The following is a 25893-nucleotide window of genomic DNA, read 5'->3' on the forward strand; positions in this document are numbered from 1 at the left end:
CATTGTGACTTTTTTAAAAACCTGTTAACAACCACCAGTAAAACACCTGTGTAGTCAACTGAATATTTACATGCATTGTCCATTATGGACAATGCAAACTATCAAAGGTGAGGGTGGGGTGTGGGCTAGGCAGAGCAGGCAAGGACTAAATCAAAATGGTGTCACAGCACAGTATCCCTCACAGTGACCATCTCTTTCAAAAAGCATCGAGAGCATTGGTGGATACCATATGCTCCTTCTCTAAGGACACCTGAGCACAAAGGTAACTGTGGAAAATGGGCAGACAGTCAGCAGAGATGACCCTTTCTACAGCCTGCTGTTTATAGCCAGTCTGGCCAGGCCCAGCAACAGATTCACAAGGTGGTCCTCCGATCTGCCCAAACCCCTCCACACTGGATGCTCAAAGATCAGGACAGTAGGGCTGAAGTGCAACCAAAAATACAATAAAAGATTTTTCTAATAACTAAAAAGGGTGCAAATGCCCACAACCAACGTATGTATGGTCCACGGACTCCACAGCACCACAAAATAAACAGCTGAGCTGGGAGTCTGAGAACCACCGCAATCTGTGGTTATAATGTAAGGCTGCATGCAACACCCTCCACCCCAGCAAGAGGGGTGATTTCCACGTAGAGAGCAGTCTACTGGGGAGCCCTGCTGCCCGACAGCAAATCAGCATATCAAGATATCTGGGCAGCAAACATAAGAGTTGAGGCAGATGTGTGCAGCAGCAACCTGTACAGAAAATGTCTTTGTGCAAGGCTAAAAGGCAGAGTCATAGTCATACTTAGGAAGTGACTCAGGTTGTGGAGTACAGACCCGTGAGGGAAGTTCAGGAACTTGGGGCCAATATGAAATTCCATCCAAAGAGGATTCCACTGCACAGCTGAGTATCCTCCCAACAGGTGCATGACATCAGGTTTGAGCACTGCTGTTTTCATGCAGCAGACGGCTTTGGTTGAGAGCTGGACGTCCACTGACACCCTGCTTGCCAATTCCTGCAGCAACATCCAATCCAGGCCTTTGCCATTCAGCACGTTCCCAAACTCTAGCATGGCCACAGTCCTCCCCTCCATCAGCCATTTGAACTTGCGATGGTGGAAATGAAGATTCCTGAGCAATGGCTCTCTGACAAAGTCGCTACTCCTGACGGTGGGAATCGCCAGCATGAGTTGACCATGTTTCAGACATTGATCAGGTCCTGGTAAAAAAACAGGCTGCATCCTGAGATAAACGTGCAGACCATTGTGGTCAATAAACATGAGCTGCGTATTATTAAATGTGCTTAAGCAACCATTCAGTAAGGGCTTCACCTGTAAGTAGTCAGTTTACATTAATACAATTAACAGTGATAATTAATTAAGTAATAAGGCTCTTGTGGTGCAGTGTCTATGCATATCATTTATATGAATTTCCAGAAGGCATTTAATATAGTCTGACATAACTGGGAAATTGATTGAGTGGGAGGCAACAGAGCGTAGGGATAATGGGTAGCTACTTGAATTGAAAGGATGTGACCAATGGTGTCCCACAAGAATCTGTGTTAGGACCTAAGTAAATAATTCACACTATTTATTAATAATTTGGCTAATGGCATGGAAAGGCAGATATCCAAATTTGCTATTGACATAAGTGGCATTGAGGCTGATAACATAATATTTCAAAAGGGCACTGATAGGCTAGGCAAACTGATAAAACTGTGGTTGTACAAGTTCAATGCAAGCACATGTGACGTTATTCATTTTGGACTGAAAAGGTTTAGATTAGAATACTTTCCAGAAGGCATGAAGTGTGGGGTAATGGCTCAGTGGTTAGCATTGTTGCACCAGGCACATGGGTTTGATTGCAACCTCAGGTGATTATCTGTGTGGAGTCTGCACATTCTGCCCGTGTTTGCGAGGGTTTCCTCTGGGTGCTCTGGTTTCCTCGCACTATGCTGGAAAAGCGCAGCAGGTCAGGCAGCATTCAAGGAACAGGAGAATCGACGTTTCGGGCATAAGCCCTTCTTCAGGTTTCCTCCCACTATCCAAAGATGTCCAAGTTAGGCACACCTGGCAATATTAAATTGTCCTTAGTGTCCAGGGATGTACATGCTAGGTGGATTAGCCAAGAGAAATGCAGGGTTACAGGGATAGGATATGGGATGAGTCTGGGTGGTATGTGCTTTGGAGAGTTAGTGTGGACTTGATGGGCCAAAAGGCCTGCTTCCACACAATAGGGATTCTATTTAAAAAAAAGAGATGTCCAAAGAGATGCATGGTAGACTAATTAAAGTTAGATCTCTTGGGAGTCAGGGTGAGCTTGCCTACTGGATACAAAATTGGCTTTATGGTAAGAGACAGAGGGTAGTGGTGGAGGTTTTTTTCAGACTGGACACCTGTGCCCAGTGGTGTTCCTCTGGGATCAGCACTGGATTCACTTTTGTTTATCATAAATATAAATGACTTGAATGAGAATATAGAATGTATGGTTAGTAAGATTGCAGATGACCAATTGGGTCAATAGGCTAAGGAGTGGCAGGTGAAGTTTAATTTGGATAAATGTGGGATATTGCATTTTGGTATTACAAACAAAGACAGGACTTATACTATTAATGGTAGGGCACAGGGTAGAGTTGTAGAACGGAGATACCTGGGGTTCAGGTATAGAATTTTTTGAAATTTGCATAACAGGTAGACAGGGTTTATTAAGAAGGTGTTTAATACGCTTATCTTCATTGCTCAGATCTGTAGAGTATAGGAGTTGGGGATGTCATGTTGATATTGTACAGAATATTGGTGAGGCTTCTTCTGGAGTACTGTATCCAGTTCTGGTCATCCTGTTAAAGGAAGGATATTATCAAACTGAGAGGGTTCAGAATAGATTTGTCAGGATGTGGCTGGGAATGGAGGGTTTGAGATATAAAAATAGACTGGAAAGACTGGGACGTTTCTTTATTGGAGTATAGGAGGTTGAGGGGTGACCTTATTGAGGTTTATAAAACCATGACGGGTATAGATAAGGTGAATAACAAGGGTCTTTCTCTTGGGTGGGGAAGTTCAAAACTGGGAGTGAATTCTTAAGGTGAGAGGAGAAAGATTTAAAAAGGACGAGGGGCGATTTTTTTTCCACAGAGTGGTTTGTGTGGAATGAAATGCCACAGAAAGTTGTGAATGCAAATACAGTTACAATGTTTAAAAGACATTTGGATAAGTTCATGAATAGGAAAGGTTTGGGGGGATATAGGCTAAGCACAGTCAGGTGGGACTAGTTTAGTTTGGGAACATGGTCAGTGTGGACTAGTTGGACCGAAAGGTCTGTTTCTATACTGTATGACTCAACAAACTGGAGGTTCAAGTGCATAGGTCACAAAAATGCCACAAACAGGTGCAGAAATTAATCAAGGAGGCTAATGGAATGCTGGCCTTTATATCTAGAGAACTGGAGTATAAGGAAGCAGAAGTTATGCTGTAGCTATACAAAAATCTGGTCAGATCCTACTTGGAGTACTACGAACAGATCTCGGCACTACACCTTATGAAGGATATATTGGCCTTGGAAGGAGTTAGATTAGGAAGCACTCATACACACAAAGGTAGAGGTTTGGAACTCTTTGATAAATGGTAGTTGACACTAGAACAGTTGTTAGTTTTAAATCTGATATGGACTTTTTTTTTGTTAACCCTCCCCAACGATATTAAGGGATATGGACCAAAGGCAGGTAGAGTTAGGCCATTGATCAGACATGATCTCATTGCACGGAAGAACGGACTCAAGGGACTGAATGACCTACTCCTGTTCCTATGTGTGACCCTAACACAAGCAGAGCTCCTGATGGTATCATTCGTGGAGTCACTGGAGTGCAGAATCTTCTCCACCATGTCAAGAGGGAAATCCACAGAGATGCTGTTCTGCAACCAAATGAAACTGCGCATGCAGCATGACAAAGCATTCATTTTTGGAATATATTCAATTAAGGCTTTATTGCATTCCCCTATAATTCAGTATTCCAGGACTATTGGTAGCATATGATGGGAAAAAAATCACGTAACTAGAATGCAAATTGTCTTAAAGTTATACAAACAATTTTTTCACCCTATCAGTTATCGGAAATAATACCTACAAATCCTGCTATAAGATGCAGGCAGGATGATAGAGTATATAAAGCTCATAACGAATAGTTGGGGGCAAATGGTTAAGGATTTGAAATTCCCATGTTTATTTAAAAACTGCTGATTATAATTCTGGTGACTACTTTAAAACAAACGCCTTCCAATTTAATCATTGGGGCTCATGTGGCACAAGAGGCCTGTGTTCAAGCAACTGCTGCAAATATGTGTCATATGTGGTCAGATTGATTATCAATACTTATGAGGCTCATAGGAGAAGTTAGTGCACAAAGGAGGATGACATCATATCAAGTTTATACTGCCATGGCATGTAATCTTTCTGAAATAGTTGCCACTGATCTAAAGGTGTGATTAGATTAGATTCCCTACAGTGTGGAAACAGGCCCTTTGGCCCAACCAGTCCACACCGACCCTCTGAAAAACAACCCACCCAGACCCGTTTCCCCTCTGACTAATGGCCAATTCACCTGCCCTGCACATCTTTGTGATTGTGGGAGGAAACTGGAGTATCCGGAGGAAACCCACGCAGACACAGGGAGAATGTGCAAACTCTACACAGACATTCGCCCAACACTGGAATAGAACCTGGCAGCAGTGCTAACCACTGAGCCACCGTGCTGCCCCAAAGGAGCAATCTGACAGATCCGTTTTACCGCAGAATGAAACAATTCATATTCTTGTTTTATCCTGGTGCCTTTCCTTTAAAAGTCACTTTAGAAACCACAACACTGCGATGGCCAGGAATCGAACCCGGGTCAACTGCTGGAAGGCAGTTATGCTCACCACTATACCACCATCACCTTATAGGTATAGGGCAATGAAAGAAAAAAAACTTTAATACTACACTTTATAGACATGGAAATTAGATTTAGTCTTCTACAGTTACACATATCAAAAATAACAGGATGATTATAGACAGTCACGTAGAAATGGTGAGCTTGCAGACTTGGACAGTGATTAATTTTCTGACTGATAATGAAATCTGCTAATGATGAGTTAAGAGATTTGTACGAAAACATTGACACCACGGTCAAAATATTGCAGCTGAAGTTTTTAAGTAATGAAAAGAATCATGCAGTGATTGATGAAATGCTGCAGAAGATCGGAGCAGAACAAGCAAGCTGCAAGTTGACAACTGCATTGGCATGAGCTGTTCATGTAGGAAATTTACCTTGAATGTTGTGTTTTATTCATTCATGATTTGTCTAGCATTTATTGCCCATCTCAAATTGTTAACAGTTCACTCAACCATATTACTTTGGATCTGGAATCACATATACAGTAGACAAACAGGGGGCTGGAAGAACACAGCAAGCCAGGCAGCACCAGGAGGTGAGTCAACGTTTTGGGTACAACCTTCTTTCAGGACTAGATGCAGGGGTAGGTGGCGCTACAGATTTACGGAGAAGGGTGGATTCCAGCATCTGCAGTTTTCTTGTCTCTAACTGGAGTCACATATAGGCCACACCAGGGAAGGATGACAGATTTCATGCCCTAAAGGATATTAGTAAACCAGATGGATTGTTATGACAATCAACATTAGTTACATGGTCACTATTAGCTAAGCATTACAATTGCAGATTTCGATTAAAATAAATTTTACCATGATGATAGCTGAATCCATGTGTCCAGAACATTAGCCAGGGGCTCTGGGTTACAACTCCAGTGACATAATCACTATGCGACTGCTTCCTCAAAGCCAGCACTTATTGCCCAACCCTGATTGCCACTGGAACTGAGTTTCTTGACAGGCTATTTCAGAGAATAGTTAAGAGTTGACCACATTGTTTTGGTCTGGGCTAAAAGGTAGTGAGTCAGACGGGTTTTTAATTACAATTGATGATAGTTTCACAGAGAGACTAGCTTTTAATTTCAGGATTATTTAATTAGCTTAAATTCTACCAGCCATCACAATGGCATAATTCAGAGGCCCATCACCCTGGGCTTTTGGAATATTAGTTCAATGATATTATCACTGTTACTTATCACCAACTCCCCTCAGTGAAGTTCATGGACTGACAAAAATGGATAAAAGAACAGAAACTAAGAAAGTGCAGTGAGAATTCTCATAATGGGTCCAAGATTGCTCTTACATTGGAAAACAATCATGTACTTCAAAAGAGAGTCTCTGACTACTACTCACATTCTGCCTGGCCTTATCAGTAGTGAAGTGCACACAGATCCTGCCCTGGCAAGCCTTCTATCCATCACTAGGAAAGCTCATTTGGCTGGATAACTGGTTTGCAATGCAGAGTAAAGTCAATAGCATAAGTTTACTTCCTACACTGGTTGAGGTTATCATGAAGGTCTTTCCTTCTCAATCTCACCCCTTATCTGAGGTATGGTGACCCTCAGGTTAAACCACCACCAGTCATCCCTCTCGCTAATGAGAGAGCAGCCTTATGATCTGGCCAGACTCTGGTATCTTTACCTTGATTAATAAACAGAAGTTTTTGGGAGAAACTCAGCAGCTCTGGTGGCATCTATGGAGAGAAAACACAGCCTTCTGAAGGGAGAAGATGTTCCTCCCTGTAAAATCACTTTAAATTTAAGCCTCTAGTTATGTGCAAATGAAGCAAGGGTGATGTGGGAGAAAAAAATTCACACTAAATTCTTAGAGTATGGAAATGTGATAGAGGCAGGTTCAATTAAGTCCTCAAGCAGACATTGGATGATTATTTGGATAGAAATGATGTGTTGGGATATGGGGAAAAAGCAGGAGATTAGCCCTAGCCAATAGAAGCAGCGGAGGCTTACTTTTGCTCTTATATGTTCAGGCCACTCCAGTAAACAATGTAAAGATATAATTTTAATTACAATAACTAGAACTGTATTCCTCTGCTACCCAATATTATGAGATGGTACAATGCAGGGGCGTAACAAAGCGATTAGCAAATGTGCCTTTTGCACGGTCACGTGCTCAGTCCTTTTTAACGCAAGACAATTTCACAAGGCCCGTTATGTAGGTTCCTGCCGTTTTTTCTCACAAAAAAAGTCATTCCGCTCGTTTAGATTACGACCTGTACAATTTCCCTTATGAATATTATCGTGTTATTTGAAAATTAATTTTGCTTGATTTAAAATCAGTCATATTCAAGAATTATTTATATAAATAACGCAATTTTATCACATTAGGCCTGTTAAATGAACTGCACTCATTACTTGATCATAAATAAAACAGTCAATAAGTATTTCTTATTTATTTTAACTCCCCCTCCTGATGACCAGGATTCTGGGCGAATGTTATATTTAAAAATAACTGAAATTCGTTACTATGAAGAAGAACTCTTACTGCACTAAATTGAGCCGTGGTTCTGCTGACACCTACGACCATCCGCAATTGCGGAAGCGAGCACGCCCGTCGTGAGCGTGCACGGCCTTTCCAAGCTCGTCAGATGGGTTCCGACAGTCGCCGTTGGTGTGCGTCGCCCTGAGAGAGAGCGAGGCAGGGCTGCTCGCGCTAGTTCCGGTTCACTGTGCGATCGTTTTCTTTTGAATCCTTTGGTTTGGTTCTTGGGGGCAGGAGGAGGCGGTGGCGGCTGGGCCGAGGATGGTGATTGGAAGACGATGGTGTTCGAGTCTTTAGTGGTCGAGGTTTTGAACCGTTTCTTGGGGGATTATGTGGTGAACTTGGACACCTCGCAGTTACAGTTAGGAATTTGGGGAGGTAAAGTTTATAATTTGCATGTTTGCCTTATTTGCTGTCTCTCTATATAATGTCAGGGTATTTGACAAATACCTGCGTGAGTCTCCGTCGCTGGGTGTGGAACCTAGCTCCCTGGAGAGAGAGTGACCCACCCACCAGGATTCTGCAGTAAAATGCACCATGGCAATTTTCTTATTTGTTTCTGAAGAAACTATTAACTTTATATAGTTTGCAACAAATAAATATAATTGCTTTGCGCATTTCAGTTTTAAGGTTGCAAAGCAGCAAGTAGGTTTTTGTGCATATGTTTCTTCATTATTGCATGATTTTACATTCAGATCATTTCAAATTGTAGTGACTGCGTTTATTAGACACTTGCTGCTTATTGAGTTTATATTTAATTTGATACAGAACTACGGCTTTAACATAGCGAATGTTTTAAACTCGTCGCTATGGATTATATAGCTTGCTTTCTTTTCATTTCTCATTTCTGTGCTTCTCGAATACATGCGACTTAATATATTAACTCAAGTGTAATTACACACGTCTTTCTGTAAGAGCTTTGTAGCTGCGTTGACAATAGAACAGTACACATAAACCTTATTCATTAAGCAGTAGTGAATTTGAAGAATGGCATATAACTTGGGAGTTGTAAACTCCTAAAGCCAAGTTTAGACAGCCTGACATAAAATCTTCTTTCTTCAGTTTTTTCTCTTTTATAGTCAGAGATGTACAGCATGAAAGCAGACCCTTCGGTCCAACCCGTCCATGCCGACCAGATATCCCAACCCAATCTAGTTCCATCTGCCAGCACCCGGCCCAAATCCCTCCAAACCCTTCCTATTCAATGTTGCCTTTTAAATGTTGCAATTGTGCCAGCCTCCATCACTTCCTCTGGCAGCTCATTCCATACATGTACCACCCTCTGTGTGAAAACATTGCCCCTTGGGTCCCTTTTCTATATTTCCCCTCTCACCCTAAACCTATGCCCTCTAGTTCTGGACTCCCCAACGCCTGGAAAAAGACTTTGCCTATTTACCATATCCATGCCCCTCATGATTTTGTAAACCTCTATAAGGTCATCCCTCAGTCTCCACTCCAGGGAAAACAGCTCCAGCCTGTTTAGCCTTTCCCTATAGTCAAATCTTCCAACCCTGGCAACATCCTTGTAAATCTCTTCTGAATCCTTTCAAGTTTCACAACATCTTTCCGATAGGAAGGCGACCAGAATTTCACGCGATATTCCCAACAATAACCCAACCAATGTCCTGTACAGCCGCAACATGACCTCCCAACTCATGTACTCAATACTCTGACCAATAAAAGAAAGCATACCAAACACTGCCTTCACTATCCTATCTACCTGCGACTCCACTTTCAAGGAGCTATGAACCTGCACTCCAAGGTCTCTTTGCTCAGCAACACTTCCTAGGACCTTACCATTAAGTGTATAAGACCTGCTAAGATTTGCTTTCCCAAAATGCAGCACCTCGCATTTATCTGAATTAAACTCCATCTGCCACTTCTCAGCCCATTGGCCCATCTGGTCCAGATCCTGGTGTAATCTGAGGTAACCCTCTTCGCTGTCCACTACACCTCCAATTTTGGTGTCATCTGCGAACTTACTACTCTTATGCTCACATCCAAATCATTTATGTTATGCTTCCTTGTTTTCAGTTTTTCTTAAAGAAAATCTGGTGTAACTGCTGTCATTCTGGCTATATCAGATAGTGGAAAATGAAGATTATAGTTTTTGCACTTCTGATTTGGTTGTTTACTTAAGGGTTTTTAACGAAAGAAATCTATTGATGATTGTTGATGTCTTATGTCCAATAAGAGACAAGGACTGACTTTAATTAGCCTGTTGTCCTGTGGACCAGTATAAAGGAAGAATATTGCTGTTAACTATGTGTACTTACATTTTAGCATACTTGCTGTAAAGCAAGGACATTAGAGCAATTTATTTGCTATGAAACATTATGCAATATATTTGGCAACTTCTGCAAACTTAGAGTCATAAAGATTGCTCTGAGCACAATGTTATGTTTTGGTCTATGCATAAAAACCTAGACTATATATTGAAAGCAGTTCAGAGAAGGTTTGCTCAGCTGATTCTGACAATGAAGGAATTTTTTATGTAGAAATGTTGTGCAACTTGGCCCGATACTCATTGCTGTTCAGAACAATTCTATATTCTATTGAAACAGACGCTTGAGGGGGTTGTTAAATCAAATCAGAGAATTCTTATTCAATATATAATTTCAGTTACATCACACTGTGTAAACTTTTGTTATAAATTGTGTCCTATGATCTTATTCTCCACAGCCACCTGATGAAGGAGCGGCGTTTTGAAAGCTAGTGCTTCCAAATAAACCTGTTGGACACCTGGTGTTGTGATTTTTAACTTGGTACACCCCAGTCCAACACCAGCACCTCCAAATCAGGATCATTCCTGATTGTATTAAATGGCTGAGCAGGGCCAATGAGTCAAATGGTCTTGCTGCTCCTATTTCTCATGATCTTATTGTAGGGCTTCCCAAATAGGGATTGGACCCCAAGTAGCATCGCAAGCGCAAAGGAAACAATGGCCACTGTGGAGCCCTGCCCTCTGTCCTTCGACACAGGCTCTCACATCTTCTGTATTCTCTGTTTTCACTGAGGGGGTCATTACAATTAAGCTTTAAAATGGGGTCAAAGTTGGGAAAACACTAGGGAAGAGCTTAAAAATGTGTTGCTGGAAAAGCGCAGCAGGTCAGGCAGCATCAAAGGAACAGGAGAATCGACAGGAGAACCTGAAGCCCTTCAGGTGGCTAGGGAAAACACTAGGGAAGTTTTGTCTTCTAGAATGAAGTTGATAAAGCTCAAAGCATGAAGGTGAAGAGCTGATGTGTGAAAATAACAAGCTGAAAGCAGAAAGAGACACAAGTTTCTCCTAAATTATGTGCAGTATACCCATTTTTGAAATGTTAACATTACACGATCCTGTAATAATCTGACTCGTTAGTTATTCTGTATGGATAGAACTGTACTATCTCTTTAGGATATACAGTCATAGTCTGAAACCTGACACAGCCCCGAAGAATATAGGCATTAACTTGGATTGAGACAATGCTGATTGTAATAATTTCAATAACTTTAAGTTTCAGAATGGATAAGAATAATAGCATCACTGAAGCACATGGTAGGTCAAGTTTCTTATGAAGGAATAAGCCCAAAATTTTCTGCTTTTGCTTTGTTCTTTTTTACATCCATTTGAAATACTGTTTTGAAACATCTCAATAATGTTATGTTAGGAATTATTAATTTGCTATCATTATTCAGCATACAGTCCTACATTCGATAGGTCCTACATTTTAATGGTCCGATTAACCTATTTAAAATAAATTGTTAATGCCCCCATTAAATACTGGGCAGAGGAATGTTATATGGGCATTAATTTCATATCAACATATTGGTCTTTGACTATTGTAGTGAAAAAATTACCGCTTGAGTTGGTCAAGCAAAGATTTTATTAAAGCATTTGAACTTTTAAAGGAAATGTCCACAGACATAGTGAGTGCACTGGTAGTAATCTTACATGAATTCTTGGATTCTGGACAAGTTCCAGAAGATGTGAAAATTGCTAACAAACATCCCAAACAAAAAAGGTGTAACTATAAATCGGTTAGCTTAACGTCTGTTATTAGGAAAATATTTGAGTATTATAAAGGATGTAATCTTGAAATGCATAATATGATCAAGCAGAGTCAGCATGGTTTCATAAAGGGACAATCATGCCTGATAAATTTTTTTACAAGTCTTTGAGGTGGTAACAAGCAGTTTAGAAAAAAGGAACCAGTACATGTATTGTGATATATTTCAATTTTCTAAAAGGCATTTACAGAAGTACTGCACGTGAGGCTCTTTAATATTTTAAGAGTACATGGTGTTGTTGGTAATATATTTGCCTGGATAGAGGATTGTCTAACTAATAGAAGAAAGTTTTAGGATAAAAGGGGCATTTTCAGGATAGCAACTGAGTGCCACAGGTATCAGTGCTGGGACCACAATTAATTATTGTATAATATTAATGACATGAATGAGAAAAGTAAATGTATTGCCAAGTTTGAGGATGACCCATAAATAGATGGGAAGGGGGGTAGGTGTTAGAATGGAAATAAGGAATTTACAAAGGATTATAGACCAGTTAAATGAGTGGGTAAAGACTTGGCAGAATATAATGTGGGGTAGTTTCTGTTTGGCAGGAAAAATGGGACAGCTGAATATTATTTAAGTAGGAAAGGATTGCAGGAAGCGGCAGGCCCAGAGGGATTTGCATGTCCAAAGTGCATGAATCACAAAAAGCTAGCATCCAAGTTCAGGCAGTAAGAAAGGCCACTGAAGTGTTCGCCCTCCTTTCTTCTCAAAGGGATAGACTAGAATAGAAAAATGGGGAGGGCTTACTAAAGCTGTGCAAGACACCAGTCAGACCATATCTGGACCACTGTGAACAGGGTTGGTTCCTTTTTAGCTAAGGAAATATGTATTGACATTAGAAGCAGTCCAGAGAACTTTCTCCAGGCTGGTCAAAGGAAGAGGGTCTGTTTTGTAAGGAGAGGTTGAGTAGATTGGGCTTATACACATGGGAGTTTAGAAGAATGAGAGGTGACCATACTTGAAATATAAAGAATTCTTAGGGAGCTTGACAAGGTAGATATGGAAAGATTCTTTCTCCCTTGGGGCCAGAGGTACAAATATCAGTCGATTGATTGCCTAGTTATGAGGAATTTTGTTTTCTCAAGGTTAGGGCGACATAGTGGCTCAGTGGTTAGCCTGCGCACAGCACCAGGGACCTGGGTTTGATTCCAGCCTTGAGCGACTGTGTCTGTGTGGAGTTTGCACGTTCTCCCCATGTCTGCGTGGGTTTCCTCTCGGTGTTTCGGTTTCCTCCCACAGTCTAAAGATGTGCAGTTTAGCTGAATTGGCCATTCTGAATTACTATGTTCAGCGATGTGTAGGTTAGGTACATTAGTCAGAGATAAATGTAGAGTAATAAGGTAGGGGAATGGGTCTGGGTGCGTTACTCTTTGAAGGGTTGGTGTGGACTTTTTGGGCCAAATGGCCTGTTTCTGCACTGTAAGGATTCTGCACTGTATGAAGTAGTGAGCCTATGGAATTCTTTGCTGTAGAGAACTACAGAAGCTGAGTCATGAAGTATATTCAAGGTTGAGATGGACAGATTTCTAACCATGAAGGCAGTCCAGTTTGTGATAAGGCAGGAAAGTGGAGTTGAGGATTATTAGCTCAGTCATGATCTCACTGATGGTGGAATGGTCTCAATGGGCCAAAAGGACTTCTGTTCCTACATCTTATGAACTTGCAAGCAAGAGCTCATCTTTACACAAAGAAGTTGTCAAATATAAAGTTTTCAATTATCCTTTTATAATTCTCAACTTCATGCAGTTTCTTGTTCTCTCAGCTTTGTGTCTGCTAGTTTTCATGGTAGCTCAATCATCTTGTCTGGCCTTTAGTTCACTTGTATCCTTGCACTGTGTCACAGTGAATCTTATGCTCACACAAGCTATTACTGTCACAACATGGAAGAAATTGAGCACAACTGCAGCAGTTAAAGACATTTGTGCAATTTAGTTTCATGTAACCCTACTTATATTAAACCCCTCATCCTCCCTTCAATCCTTCCTGTTGGGCCCCTGGTCAGGTGCAACTTGCCAATAGCTGCAGGAATGCTACTGGTGTCAGTGGGCTTTACATCTTCTAAGGCTTTATTTAAGTCCTGATGATCTACAAAGGGCCTGGAGCCACCATCAAATTGCATATGAAAATCGGAAACATTTATGAAAATTTTTGCTATTTGCTAGAAGATTGTGGTGGTTATGGTGTTTATCGTTCATTAATCAAAGTTTAAAAACCTCACAACACCAGGTTATAGTCCAACAGGTTCATTCAGAGGCATTAGCTTTTGAAGCACTGCTGCATCTTCAGGTGGTTGTAGAGCAGAATCATAGGATACAGGATTTATAGCAACTGGATTGCACTGTCATGGAATGTAATAAACAAATTTAGATCAAGTCTTTCATCTTTTAGAATGATCATGTTCGTTTTGATTCTTTCAATTGTAAATCTCAGAACGTCTTAAAGTTAAAGATAACTTCTCAAGGTATCTTTAACAATAGGTGTCATCTCACCTCAGATAATGCATTGAAGTTAGTCTGTCTGTGTCCCAGTGTACAGAATCTTACATAGATTTATTAACTGTAATTGCCGCTAACAGCTATCTGACTTGTGTTGCATTCTTGCCATCTGGCTCAGTTACCAGCTGAGCCCTCCAATACTGTAAGGCACAGTCTTGATGAGGATCACCTGCATATTTCCCATTGTGGTTGCTTGATGGTGTTTTATAAATCCCTTTTATTCATATTTAGAATCCTTTCCAGTGCTGACTGGGCTGTTTTTTTCCTGGGATAGCTTTAATATTTGATAAGTAATTCTGCCACTGGCTGAATACGTAACTGGTGAGGGCTCTGCCTGCAAGTTTGTTACAGTAAGGGTGCTGATGATCAGAGTGAAAAGTGTGATTGTTGTCACCCCAGTCCATCATAGGAACATTGTTTATCAGTGACAAAACAACACCGCATAGAAGAATTTCTTTTGTGCCTTAGGCCTTTTTGAAGAGGACGGAGTGATTCTGTCATGGTAGAATAGCTGCTAATGGTTTTTGGTTATTACATGAACAGGTTATGTAATACCATGATCAAGTACAACACTTCCATGATACAAAAAGATATTGTTAAACCTCGAGCTATATATCTGCAGGATCCTATGTGATGCACAAATTGATCCTTCTCCAAGCCCATGGATTCAAATTTACATTCTCTTGATAGGTTACATTGGCATGTTCTTTCAGTATTATCTGCAGAGGCTCTCCTGCTCTCCCGCCCTGCTGTTAGACTGTGAGTTAGTTGTATTAACGATGGTCTGGGATAGTAGTTCTGATCCGACTGTTATGTCCTCACTCTGGACCTTTTATGGCTGAAAGTGCACATTCTGTGAATCAGGTTTGTGCTGGAGATTCATACTAACTCAAGGACTCGACTGGTATTTCTGAACAAATCCTACCACTATTTCTTAAGCTTCACTTTGCCCTTCCATTCAGGGTTTGCCTGGTCTTCAAGGGGCTATGTGATGCTACCAACTAAAACTTTCTAAGCTCTCCTTACAGACATGCATGCATAGAAACAAATAGGGTAAATAGAGGTCCAAAATCTGGAAAATTAGCTAACTGAACTTTGCTTCCCAGATCGCATGTTGAGGTGATCCTTTTGTGAGCCTGGTCTTTGCTGTTCAGTAGTCTTTCTCTGAATGCTTCTACTGATTTGTAACAGGCACAGAGTATATGGTTCACTTGGAATATTTCAATTCAAGAGTAACAGTTCACAGCAATGCCTGTAGGAAAGATAACTGGTTTGTCAGATATCCCACAGGAGCTTGGCTGGATAGATAATTTTTTTTTATTTTTGCTGAGATTGTAATTGACTAAAGCATGCACTGTACAAGTCCTTTGTTTTAAGAATAAAACAAAACAACTGTTTATCAACAACAGAAATGAAGATGGGCTGGGGGAAGAAAATCCTATCCTTTATTAAAAGAACTGATTCAAAGATTTTTAAATACGAGAAATAACTAAGTACAGTACAGCTTAAAAGCATTGCTGAGATTCTAAGAAATTGCAGTTACCAGAACACAGCAAGACCCAGCCCTGCTCATTTCCAAGGGGTCTTTTTTTTTTGTTTGTTTCAATTACTTCAAGTGCGAAGTATTAAAATTTCAACTGATCAGTTAAAAGAAGTGGATTTAAGCTTAGTTTAAAAACCTGCCTCAGGTATAGTATAGTTGAAGGAAGGAAACTATCAGGAGCATAAAAATAATTATGAAAATTTATTAATATTTGAACAGATCAATTGAAATTTTAATGCTCCTGATAGTTTCCTTCCTTTAGCTAGACTTTACCTGAAGCAGGTTTTTAAACTTTAAGCTTAAATCCACTTCTTCACTGGTTGTATCCCCAACACTTCAGTCACTTTTATTTTGTGTATGTTATGGCCCAGGTAGATTGAAAACAGCTACTAGTGGGGAGAATCTAGTTTATAAAAATCTTCCAAAAGGCCATATAAACAACAACCATCAACTTACCTCAGTCCACGTTTGTCAACTCTTCCAAAAAAAAAATGAGGATTGTCAGGCATGATCTCTCCTTTGTGGATCAATGCTGACTCTCCCTGATTAATTGAAATTTTTTGAGGTGATCCTTGATTATAGACGAGCAAGAGGGGAATAATGTTTTTGACCTTGACCTCTACTCAGTCTACATGTGTTATGTATGCTGACCGTTGGTAGAAGTGACCATGCTTGCTCCATATATGGTCGAGAGTGTTTTGCTGGGAAAGCACAGGTCAGGCAGCATCCAAAGAGCAGCAGAATCGACATTTCGGGCATAAGCCCTTCATCAGGAATGAGACTTGTGGGCCAGGGCTGGGAGATAAATGGTAGGGGAGGTGGGGTTGGGGGCATGATAGCTGAGAGAGCAATAGGTGGATGATGGTGAGGGAGAAGGTGCTAGTTTGCGGGGGGGTTGGGGGGGGGGCTTTCGATTGAAGCTGAAATGAAATGAGTTAACTTGCTTCCACTCCTCAGGTTTGCTACTTTTAATAGAAACTTTAGATACTGTTCGGATCTGATACTGTTCTTTGTTTATTTTGGTTGGGCCACTTTTCTTGTTCTCTCACCTGAAAGGAATGTATAATGCTTGCAATTTAGGACCCTAATTTTGGATTGGACTACTTCATTTTCATAGCCAGTGAAGAATTCTTCTCGTTCCATGGTCACTTTGCTTTAGGGAACTTTGACGATTATTATTTAAATCCTTCCCATTGTACTAAATCAAATCTAAGATAGCCTGCACTCTAGTTGGTTTCTTGATGTATTACTGTAAAACACCATCTTGTGTACACTCGGGAATTCACTTGCCAAGTATTATTAATGTTGTTTGTCCAGTCTTTTTGGATTAAAATCCTTCATGATTACACTAGTACCCTTGTTGCCTACATCACTAATTTTTTTTTTTTTTAGTACTATCTCCTATCTCTCCAGTAATATGAGAAGCCTATGAACAACTCCCACTAATGTTTTACAATGCTTGTTGCTTCGTAGCTTTACTCCATTTGATTCCTCGTGTAGATTCCTCTGCTGATATCCATTTTTCCCTGTTGCATTTATTTCACCGAACAATTTTCCTTTTTTGCCTGTCCTTCCTAAAAATAGAATATTCCTGAATGTTCAGTTCCCAGCCTTGATTATCCTTAATGTCGTCTTAAGTACAATGACATTCTATCGGTTTATAGCAATTGTGCTGTTAATTCATCGACTTTATTGCAGATGCTCTGCATTCGGATACAGTTATAACTTTCACTGTTTGCTTTTAGTCGTTTGGTAGTGCAGAATTTGAGTATTCTTGGGCAAAGGAGGCACCTTTCTTTTTGCGTCAAACATGTTTGTCTGCACTCATCACAACCAATGTTCCCTCTAATTATTTTTCTTTATGGAAATGCAGACCTCCAAGGTCCACATATGACAGCAACTTCCAAAACTGGAGCCCAGTTCTGTGATCGCATGCCGATTGCAGTGTGTGGAACCTTGGAGCTTTAGAGGGATTGTTGATCGGTTTTGCAAGATTACAGTTTCAAGAGGCAAACCAGTATTTATGCTGCATGAAAGGAGAATGTTAATTGGTATGCAGGTAGGCTCTGGTAGAAGATTGGTGAGGTCCTTGAAGCAACTACCAATCACAGTATTCAACTTCCTTATTGCGTACTATGGCTGTATTTACTGTTAGTCCTTTGCCTTCCACTGAATCTTGTACTTTCTAGATTATGTTTTCCACTTTTTCTCATTATTGTCTCTCTGCCCTCCTCTTGCGCTGCTGCTGTCATTTGGGGCTAGCTAGACCTACAGCTAGGAAGAGAGATGCATGAGTTTTATATAGGATCAACTGGGTGAATGGGGGGGGGGGGGAAATGAGTACAGATGGTGTGCGGCTTCAAATAAAATCAAGGGAGGCAGAGCACCATAAATATCTTGCATTGATGGTGACGGAAACCCCTTGCCTGTCCCCCCTAAATGTGCAATCTCCTACATTTATCCTGTACTGTTCTTTCCTTTATGGTCCTTGCCCATTAACTCAACTCTAAGGTGTCCTCACTTGTAGCAGTTCACAACTGAGAGCTGGTTTTGAAGTGACACAGCTCAAGATATCTGCAATTCTATTTTCTTCTATTCATCCATCCATCTATTCAGTGTACCTGTGGGATGGCCATCTTCTGGAAAGTACTACTTGGGAAGTTCTCAACTCCTGTCATGTTCCACACAATTTCTAGCTGCCCCCAAGCTTGGAAACTTGAGCTTGAGCTGAAGCAATTGGAGATCACTCCTTAGTCATGATTACCATCCAAGATAAGATAATGAGTATTGAAGCTCCAACATGATTCAGGAATTTCAAGCAACACTGTTGATCCGTAATCTTATAAACAAAAGTGATGTATCACAAACAAGGCTGGAGTGTTTTCAGTTCTGGTTGAAGGTGGGTGCAGAGTAGATATGTAAAACTAGCTGGTGAAGCTTTTAAAAAAAAAAATGTAGTGTATCTTTCTGACACCTCTACACCAGAGGTTTGTTAGAGTAAAGGCTTTTGGATCTCCATATTTTTAGCATATGCTGATATTTATCTGGTTAGGGCAAGATGATTCTGCATCTTCCATTAATTCTGCTCACCAACTGTTCAGTGGAGCTGTTCTTTGGTAATTTTTTCTGATTGCTAGGCTGTATTGCTTTGGTTAATCTTAACCGTTTGCTATCCACCTCTATAATGCAGGAACTTTAACTCAAGTTATTTTTTTTGGACCTGCTTCCTAAATTTTCTGTCTAGTTTGTTTAGCTGCACTCTCCAGATTTGTTATGTTTTAAAATAGGATCTTGCTCATTTGGTTGATCAATGAATTCCAGTTTTACACTCCTCTTGGTCAGGGGCTGTGGTGGCAGTGTCCGCACCTCTGAGCCAGAGGGCTTGGATTCAAGTCCCACCTGCTCCAGAGGTGTGTAGTAACATCCCTGAATGGGTTGATTTAGAGAATATCTACCCTCTTTTGGTCTGAGTTTTCTTTTTGTTTTTGTGTGTCTGCGTTCTTTCCTCTCTCTTTTAGGGAATGTTCCAACAAACTGGGGACAGTGTTCCTCAGTTGACTTTGGCTGGGTGAGGTATCTCCCCAACCAGCTGTTTTGTGTGAAAGTACTTCTGGTTCTCATTTAATTTTAAGAATGTGTATTCTATTGCATTTTGAGTCATTTTCTCCTCTTTAAAAATGATGGGCCTCCCTGAACCTTTCTTACCTTCATCAATTTCCCCCATTTGCAAATAGCCATTGCCTCAGAATTGTAATTTCCTTTTCTGGCTCCTCTTTTGTGAACAGTGAATGTAAATTTACCCCTTCTAACACAGAATTCATTTATCCCCAACATTGCATTGTAAATAGCAGGCCCACAACTTCAGTGACCTCATACTGGTTTAGCAGAAGGGTTCCTTGAGAGTCTCATTCTTTTGCTAGCAATTTCAAAGCTAAAATAAACAGATTAGTACTCAATTAGGGAATCCAGCGTTACAGAGATGAGGCAGGAAAGTGGATTTGAGGATTATCAGATTAGCCATGACCTCATTGAATGGTAGAGCAGACTAGATGGGCTGAATGGCCTACTTCTCATGGTCTAATTATCTCAACACTCTCTCATAACTGGTTTCTATTTTACATGCTTAAATCCAGCAGTTGAACATTGCTGGGCTATCAGTGTACATTTAATCAGGCTATTTCTTGAATGGTTAAAAATTTGTCTGTAAGTTTCGGGCACTAAATTAAACTGAGGATAGTTTTCTCTTTAATGTCAACTAAGCAGCTGAAGTCTCCTCAGAAAGCATAACTTAATCATCTTATGCCTTGATTGTCAACCTGCTTTGCAATAAGAATCTAAGCTTTTGCCAGGCAAACAAAATGGCAAAGCTTTTTATATGAGAAAATGTAAATGCCTCTGTCCTCTTCCAAGATTGGGATTCTTTTGGACAAATTTTAAATAGGTCTGCACTTTGACTTGAATTGGTTGCAACTCTTTTATCTGTATCTTCACTGGGTTGAGTCAGGCTATTTTTAAAATTTTATCCTTTTTCTTCTCACCTTTTCTTTTCCTCTTTTGAAATGCTGTTTCTTGATCTCTATCTCCTTTTGTTTTTCACACTCCTCCGTATCTCTTTCTTCCCCCCCTCTTTCATTGAATACGAGCTCCAGTCTCTTCTGTATCAGCTGAACCTTTGCTAACTTGAGCTTTGTTTGTTTACATTGTTGACCGTAGTTCTTTGACTAAATGTCAAGATTGCAAGCCACTAGTCTCTAAATTTCATACTTTTTAGTTTTTGATCCAAGTTCTATTTCCAAATACCTAGTCATACCTTTCATTTTATCAATGGACAAAGTCTGTAAGGTATTCCAAGTTCTTTTCCACTCTTAAAAATATACTAACTGGGAAATGATGTTGCTTTTGGTTACAACCCTCTATGCTATCTCCGCTCATTTAATTCTGGTGTGATTTCTTTAATTTTAATTTATGCACCATTATCTTAAGAAACCATTGGAACTAAAGACTGATGAGCCTGGAGCTGACAGGTTGCATCCAAGGATTTTTAAGAACATAGCTACAGAGCTAGTGGTTGCACAGGTAGAATCTTCCAGGAATCCTTAGTTTCTGGAAAATTCCTAGAGGATTGGAAAGCTGCCATTATAACTCCCTTCAAAAAGGTGAGAAATGGTCAACTATAGGCCAGTTAGCTTAACATATCATGGGAATATGTTCGAGTCTATTATAAGGCATGTAAAAACAGAGCAATTGGAGGTATACTATATAATCAAATAGTTAACATGACTTCATGAAGTGAAAATCATGCTTGGCTAAATTATTAGAATGAAAACTGAAAATGAGTTGCTGGAAAAGCGCAGCAAGTCAGATAGCATCCAAGGAACAGGCGAATCGACGTTTCGGGCATAAGCCCTTCTTTAGGAATGAGGAAAGTGTGTCCAGCAGGTTAAGATAAAAGGTAGGGAGGAGGGACTTGGGGGAGGGGCGTTGGAAATGCGATAGGTGGAAGGAGGTCAAGGTGAGGGTGATAGGCCGGAGTGGGGTGGGGGCGGAGAGGTCAGGAAGAAGATTGCAGGTTAGGAAGGCGGTGCTGAGTTCGAGGGATTTGACTGAGACAAGGTGGGGGGAGGGGAAATGAGGAAACTGGAGAAATCTGAATTCATCCCTTGTGGTTGGAGGGTTCCTAGGCGGAAGATGAGGCGCTCTTCCTCCAACCGTCGTGTGGCTATGGTCTGGCGATGGACAAAGGGGCATTTTCAGGATTGCAACTATAACTAGTGTTGGGCCACTTTTAATGACTTGAATGAAGAAAGTATTGTCAAATTTGCAGATGACACAAAACTTAGGGGGATGGCAAGTAGCAAGGTTGATGGATTTCACAGAAATAGTCAAAATTATAGACACAATAACAAAATTCTTTGTCAGTGAAATATAGTATGGGAAAATGTGAGATCATGCATTTTGGCAAGAAGAATAGAAGAGCTGCCTGTTTCTTACTAGAGGCTGAAAAAAGCTGTAACACAAAGAAATCCCATTCTTCTATAATCTGGATTCCAGAATTACGCTATTTCTTTTTTTTTTGGGGTGTAATCAACTTTTTATACAGCTCCAGCAAAACCTCCTTGCTCTAAACTCTTTGCCTCTGTTAATAAGGGCTTGTATACTGTCTTAACCACTTGTCTAGCTATCTTAAGGGGTTGACGGACCTGCACACCAAAGTTTCCTGATCCTTGGTGTTTCTCTGGATTCTACCATTCATCTTGTAATTACTTGCCTTAGTTGACCTGCCTAAGTGCATCACATCAGTTTCTTACATGTTTGAATTTCATATACCATTGATCAACCTAACCAGACCTATATCCTCCTGTGGGCACTGAGAGGCAGAAGTACTAACCACTGATCACTGTGCTGCCCACTGTATTGATCTTTTGGAAGTTTGGCTGTTCATCTCCCCTGTTAAACATTCCTTCTGGATCCCACCCCTCTGCCACGTTAGTTTAAACTTTCCCAAAAAGCACTAGCAAGCTTTCCAGTATAGATATTGGTTTCGTTCCTGTTTAGATGCAACCCATCCATTTTGTACAGTCCTACTGCCCCAAAAAGTGGTCCCAGTGTCCCAGAATTCTAAAGCCCTCCCGTTTGTACCATCTTTCCTATTTCTATATTCTGAGCACATGGCACTAGTGGTAATTCAGTGATTTTTGTTTGGGTCCTGTTTTTCAATCTGTTTTTCTAGCTCCCTAAATTCAGCTTGCAGGACCTTAACCACTTCCGTTTTCTACCTCTGTTGGTACCAATCTTTTTTTTTAAAAACGACTTCACAGGATGCGGGTGTCATCGTCCAGGCCGGCATTTGATATCCATGCAAATTTGCCCAGCGGGTAGTTAAGTACCACCCATATTGTGGGTCTGGAATCATGTGTAACCCAGGCTAAGAAGTTTACTTCCTTTTAAAGGGCATTAGTGAAAACCGACACTTGTTTCATGTACTACATTAGACTTCTAATTCCACGAACTGTCATGATAGTTTGAAGTCGGGTCCCCAGACATTACCTTCATTAATAGGCTAGTGTTAATGCTACTAAGTCATCAGCTCTCTTTTACATACCACAATCTGTTTGTTTGCCCTGTGGTTGTTCAGTGGACCTGTAGTCTTTGGTGGTCACAGAAACACCTGTCAGTACCCCTTGCCTTTTAGGTCTCCTTGTCTAAGGAAAGATGTTTGGCATTTTAAACACTCCAGTGAAGATTCATTAGGTTGATCGTGGAAATGGAAGTTTTTGCTTCTGAAGAGATGTTGAGCAGGTTGGGTTTGTACTCCATTAGAGTTAAGAATGAGAGGAATCTTTTGAAGCATAGATTATTTGGGGCCTTGACAAGGTAAATACTGAGAGGTTATTTCCCCTTGTGGGTTAGTTTAGGAACAGAGGGCATAAATTTGAAGTAAGACGTTGGTCAATTATGACAGAGGTGGAGGAATGTCTTTTGGAGGTCTGTGGAATTCTTTACCACAGTGGATTGCAGAACCCGAGAGAGTTTTAATCAATAAGGGATTTGAGGGTTGTGGTGATGAGGCACGAAAATGGAGTTGAGAAATATCAGAAAATCTGTGATCTCATTGAAGAGCAGAGCGGGTTTAGTGAGCAGAATGGTCTACTGTGCTCCCTGATTGTTAAGGTTGTCATATTTTCTGCTGAGGCATGAAGCTCTGGAAGACTCTACCAATGCTTCACCGCTTTTAAGAAGCACTTTTTTAAAGCTTACCCCTTTGGCCAATCTTTTGATCAGTTGACCTAGTATTCTCATTGTGTGAATTGGTGTTGTTGAAAGGAGATATCAAAGAAGTCTTGAGTCCTGTGATTTGCAGCACGATCAACCTTTTATTTGGAGTTCCTAACCAATGCATTGAGAGGTTCCTTTCCAGGTCACTGACTTCCCCAGCCAAATACAGCATTTTTATACATTTTGTTATAATAATTGCATGCAACATGAATATCATTGTGAGCCACATTGCCCCAATCTGCATATCCAATTCTGTACACATTATCAATGATGGGCAACTCTATGGACTGCCCTAGGTCCTCTCATGATGTTTACACTTTATCATCTTTCTTTGAGATGTATTGTAAGAGCCTAATCACATTCCAATACTGACAATTATATTCCTTCTCAGACATTTGCAAGCTGCATCTCATTGATTGCCAATAACCTGTATACTTACCACCAAGAAGTCTTGAAATACTGTATTGCAGTTTATATTCCCTACTGATCTTAGTACAGAAGATTAGAAAAGATGTTAATTTCTACCAATTGTTATGAAGTCTTTAAGATCAATTCTAATATAAAGATATTACAGTTCTGTAACAAGGCTGGCAAATTGGGGCAGCCTCTCTCTCTCTGTCTCTCTCTCACCTGATCTTCTGAGATCAAACAAACAATTTCTTGCAGCTGCAGTTTATAACCTCTGCTATTTGCATGCTCTAAGTTGGGTTTAAACCAGGTGGTTAATTCGTGGATAAAATTTACTGTCTCTATGCTAAATGTTTTTCATACTTATTTTCTTTAATTAATAAGACTGTGTGTTTATTTGAATTCAATCATTTTACAGCTTAACCAAGTCATTCAAAGGAGCTTGTTTTAGATCCTTAAAATTCAATAGGATATTACTTCTGTCCTTTGGAAGTAAGGATCTGAACTTCAGATACAATTGCTTATTTCTTCACAGTTGCAATGACTGTTCTTTACAACTTTTCTGTAATTCCTGCCATGCATTGGTGCTCTTTTAGAGGTTATCTGTTTACACAATTTGCTTTTTCTGTCCTGGTTGACTGAGTAGGAATTTTCTTTATTGCCTACAGCTATCTGCTTAAAGGAATTCAGTTACACCCCTTAATGTTGGTTTGTAGGTTTGCATTTCTAATTTGCAATTACCTTAAATACAAAATACTGTGGGATTAGACTTTTTTCTTCTACATTTTTACTAAATAACAAACTTGGGAGGCTGGTTAGTGTATATGTATCCCTCATCCTTTCAAGGGTATTCTTTATCAAAATGTTTTAGTATTTAGAACTGCTTGTATACCGAAAATCTGATTAAATTGCCCTGTCTTTTCTCACTGGGATCCTATTTTGATTCCCATGGGATCTTGCATTACCTTATCCTGCAACTTTGTACGAAGACCACAAGTCTGGCTGTGAATGTCTGTTATATGTAACTGCTGATCCCCTATTAGGCCATTTTATGTAAACATTGGTCACCAGCAGCTGCAATAGGTATCATGGTTTATAATGTTTTGTTTTGTCATGGTTGAGGGTATGTTTGTCGAACTGGGAAGTTGTTTTTAAAGATGTTTTGTCCCCTCTCTAGGTGACATCTCTGCTTTGGTGCCTCCTTTGGAGCGCTGCTGTACTGTCTCTTGAATATTTTTCTTTGGCTCTATTTCTGCTTCCGGTTGTCGGTTCCAGTTATTTGTTGTAGTGGCTGGTACACTGGGTCCTGGTTAATGTACTTGTCCATGGATGAGTGCCATGCTTCTAGGAATTCTCTGGCTGTCCACTGTATGGCTTGTCCTATGATCGTGTGTTGTCCCAGTTGAATTTGTGGTCCTTGCCATCTGTGTGTATGGCTCCTAGGGGTTGTGTTCGTGTATGTGGATTGTTGTTGTCTGCCTGTTTGTCCTATATAGTGTTTTGTGCAGTCTTTGCATGGAAGTTTGCAAATTACATTAGTCGTGCACATGATGAGTAATGGGTCTTTTTGTCCTGGTGAGTTGTTCTCTGTGTGGCTGTTGGTTTATGGGTTATCCTGAATCCCAGTGGTCGGAGATGTCTCGCTGTCAGTTCCGTGATGTTACTACCACAGGGACGCAAAACCAGCAGACTTCCTAGCTGCACTAGAATGTACACTCAGAACTAACTGACTAAACAAAGCGACACCGCAAACGGTCAGACCAATGTACCCTCGCTATCAAAGAAAAGACAATTGAACAACCTCAACACCAAAGAGACAAGCCCTAAAAAATTCAAAAATGACAGGAACATAATTATAGTATCAGTAGACAAGTGCAGAATGATGGTTATCATGGGCAAGACCCCATGTACAGTATTCAGAAAGTGGAGAAACCACTTGCAGATCCTGTCACCTACCTGCAGAGAGAGTTTGACCCCACACTACAGCTAACCAACACAATAAACAACACAATGGAACTTGCAAAAAAAAAGGACTAATAACCAGAATCGACCTACAAAGGATGAAACCAGAAAGCAACAACACCCCAAGATTTTAGGGATTACCCAAAGTACACAAACCAGATATTCCATTCACCCATTGTGGCACTCCTGGGAAAGCCATCACTTAAAGTGGCAAAAATGAAATCTAAAACTTCTTATCAGCGGATCCAAACACTCCAC

General features: G+C 40.4%; 1 protein-coding gene and 1 long non-coding RNA gene across 5 annotated transcripts in view; one reads left to right on the forward strand and one right to left on the reverse strand.

Annotated features, from left to right (window-relative positions):
- Positions 1–768: 768 nt before the first annotated feature.
- Positions 769–7488, reverse strand: LOC122561123. Its single transcript, XR_006314916.1, has 3 exons — positions 7402–7488; positions 5281–5603; positions 769–1201 (listed from the first exon to the last, which is right to left on the reverse strand). It is a non-coding gene; the product is annotated as an uncharacterized LOC122561123 (long non-coding RNA).
- A 178-nt stretch (positions 7489–7666) lies between these two features.
- vps13a (vacuolar protein sorting 13 homolog A) overlaps positions 7667–25893 on the forward strand; it is a 421720-nt gene continuing 403493 nt past the window's right edge. For all 4 annotated transcript variants that reach the window (XM_043712521.1, XM_043712528.1, XM_043712537.1 and 1 more), the window contains exon 1: positions 7667–7776. In XM_043712521.1, the coding sequence (XP_043568456.1) occupies positions 7677–7776 (100 nt within the window). In that variant the 5' untranslated portion in view covers positions 7667–7676. The remainder of the gene's footprint in view (positions 7777–25893) is intronic.

Source organism: Chiloscyllium plagiosum, chromosome 2, assembly GCF_004010195.1.
Source record: "Chiloscyllium plagiosum isolate BGI_BamShark_2017 chromosome 2, ASM401019v2, whole genome shotgun sequence".
NCBI classification, from domain to species: domain Eukaryota; kingdom Metazoa; phylum Chordata; class Chondrichthyes; order Orectolobiformes; family Hemiscylliidae; genus Chiloscyllium; species Chiloscyllium plagiosum.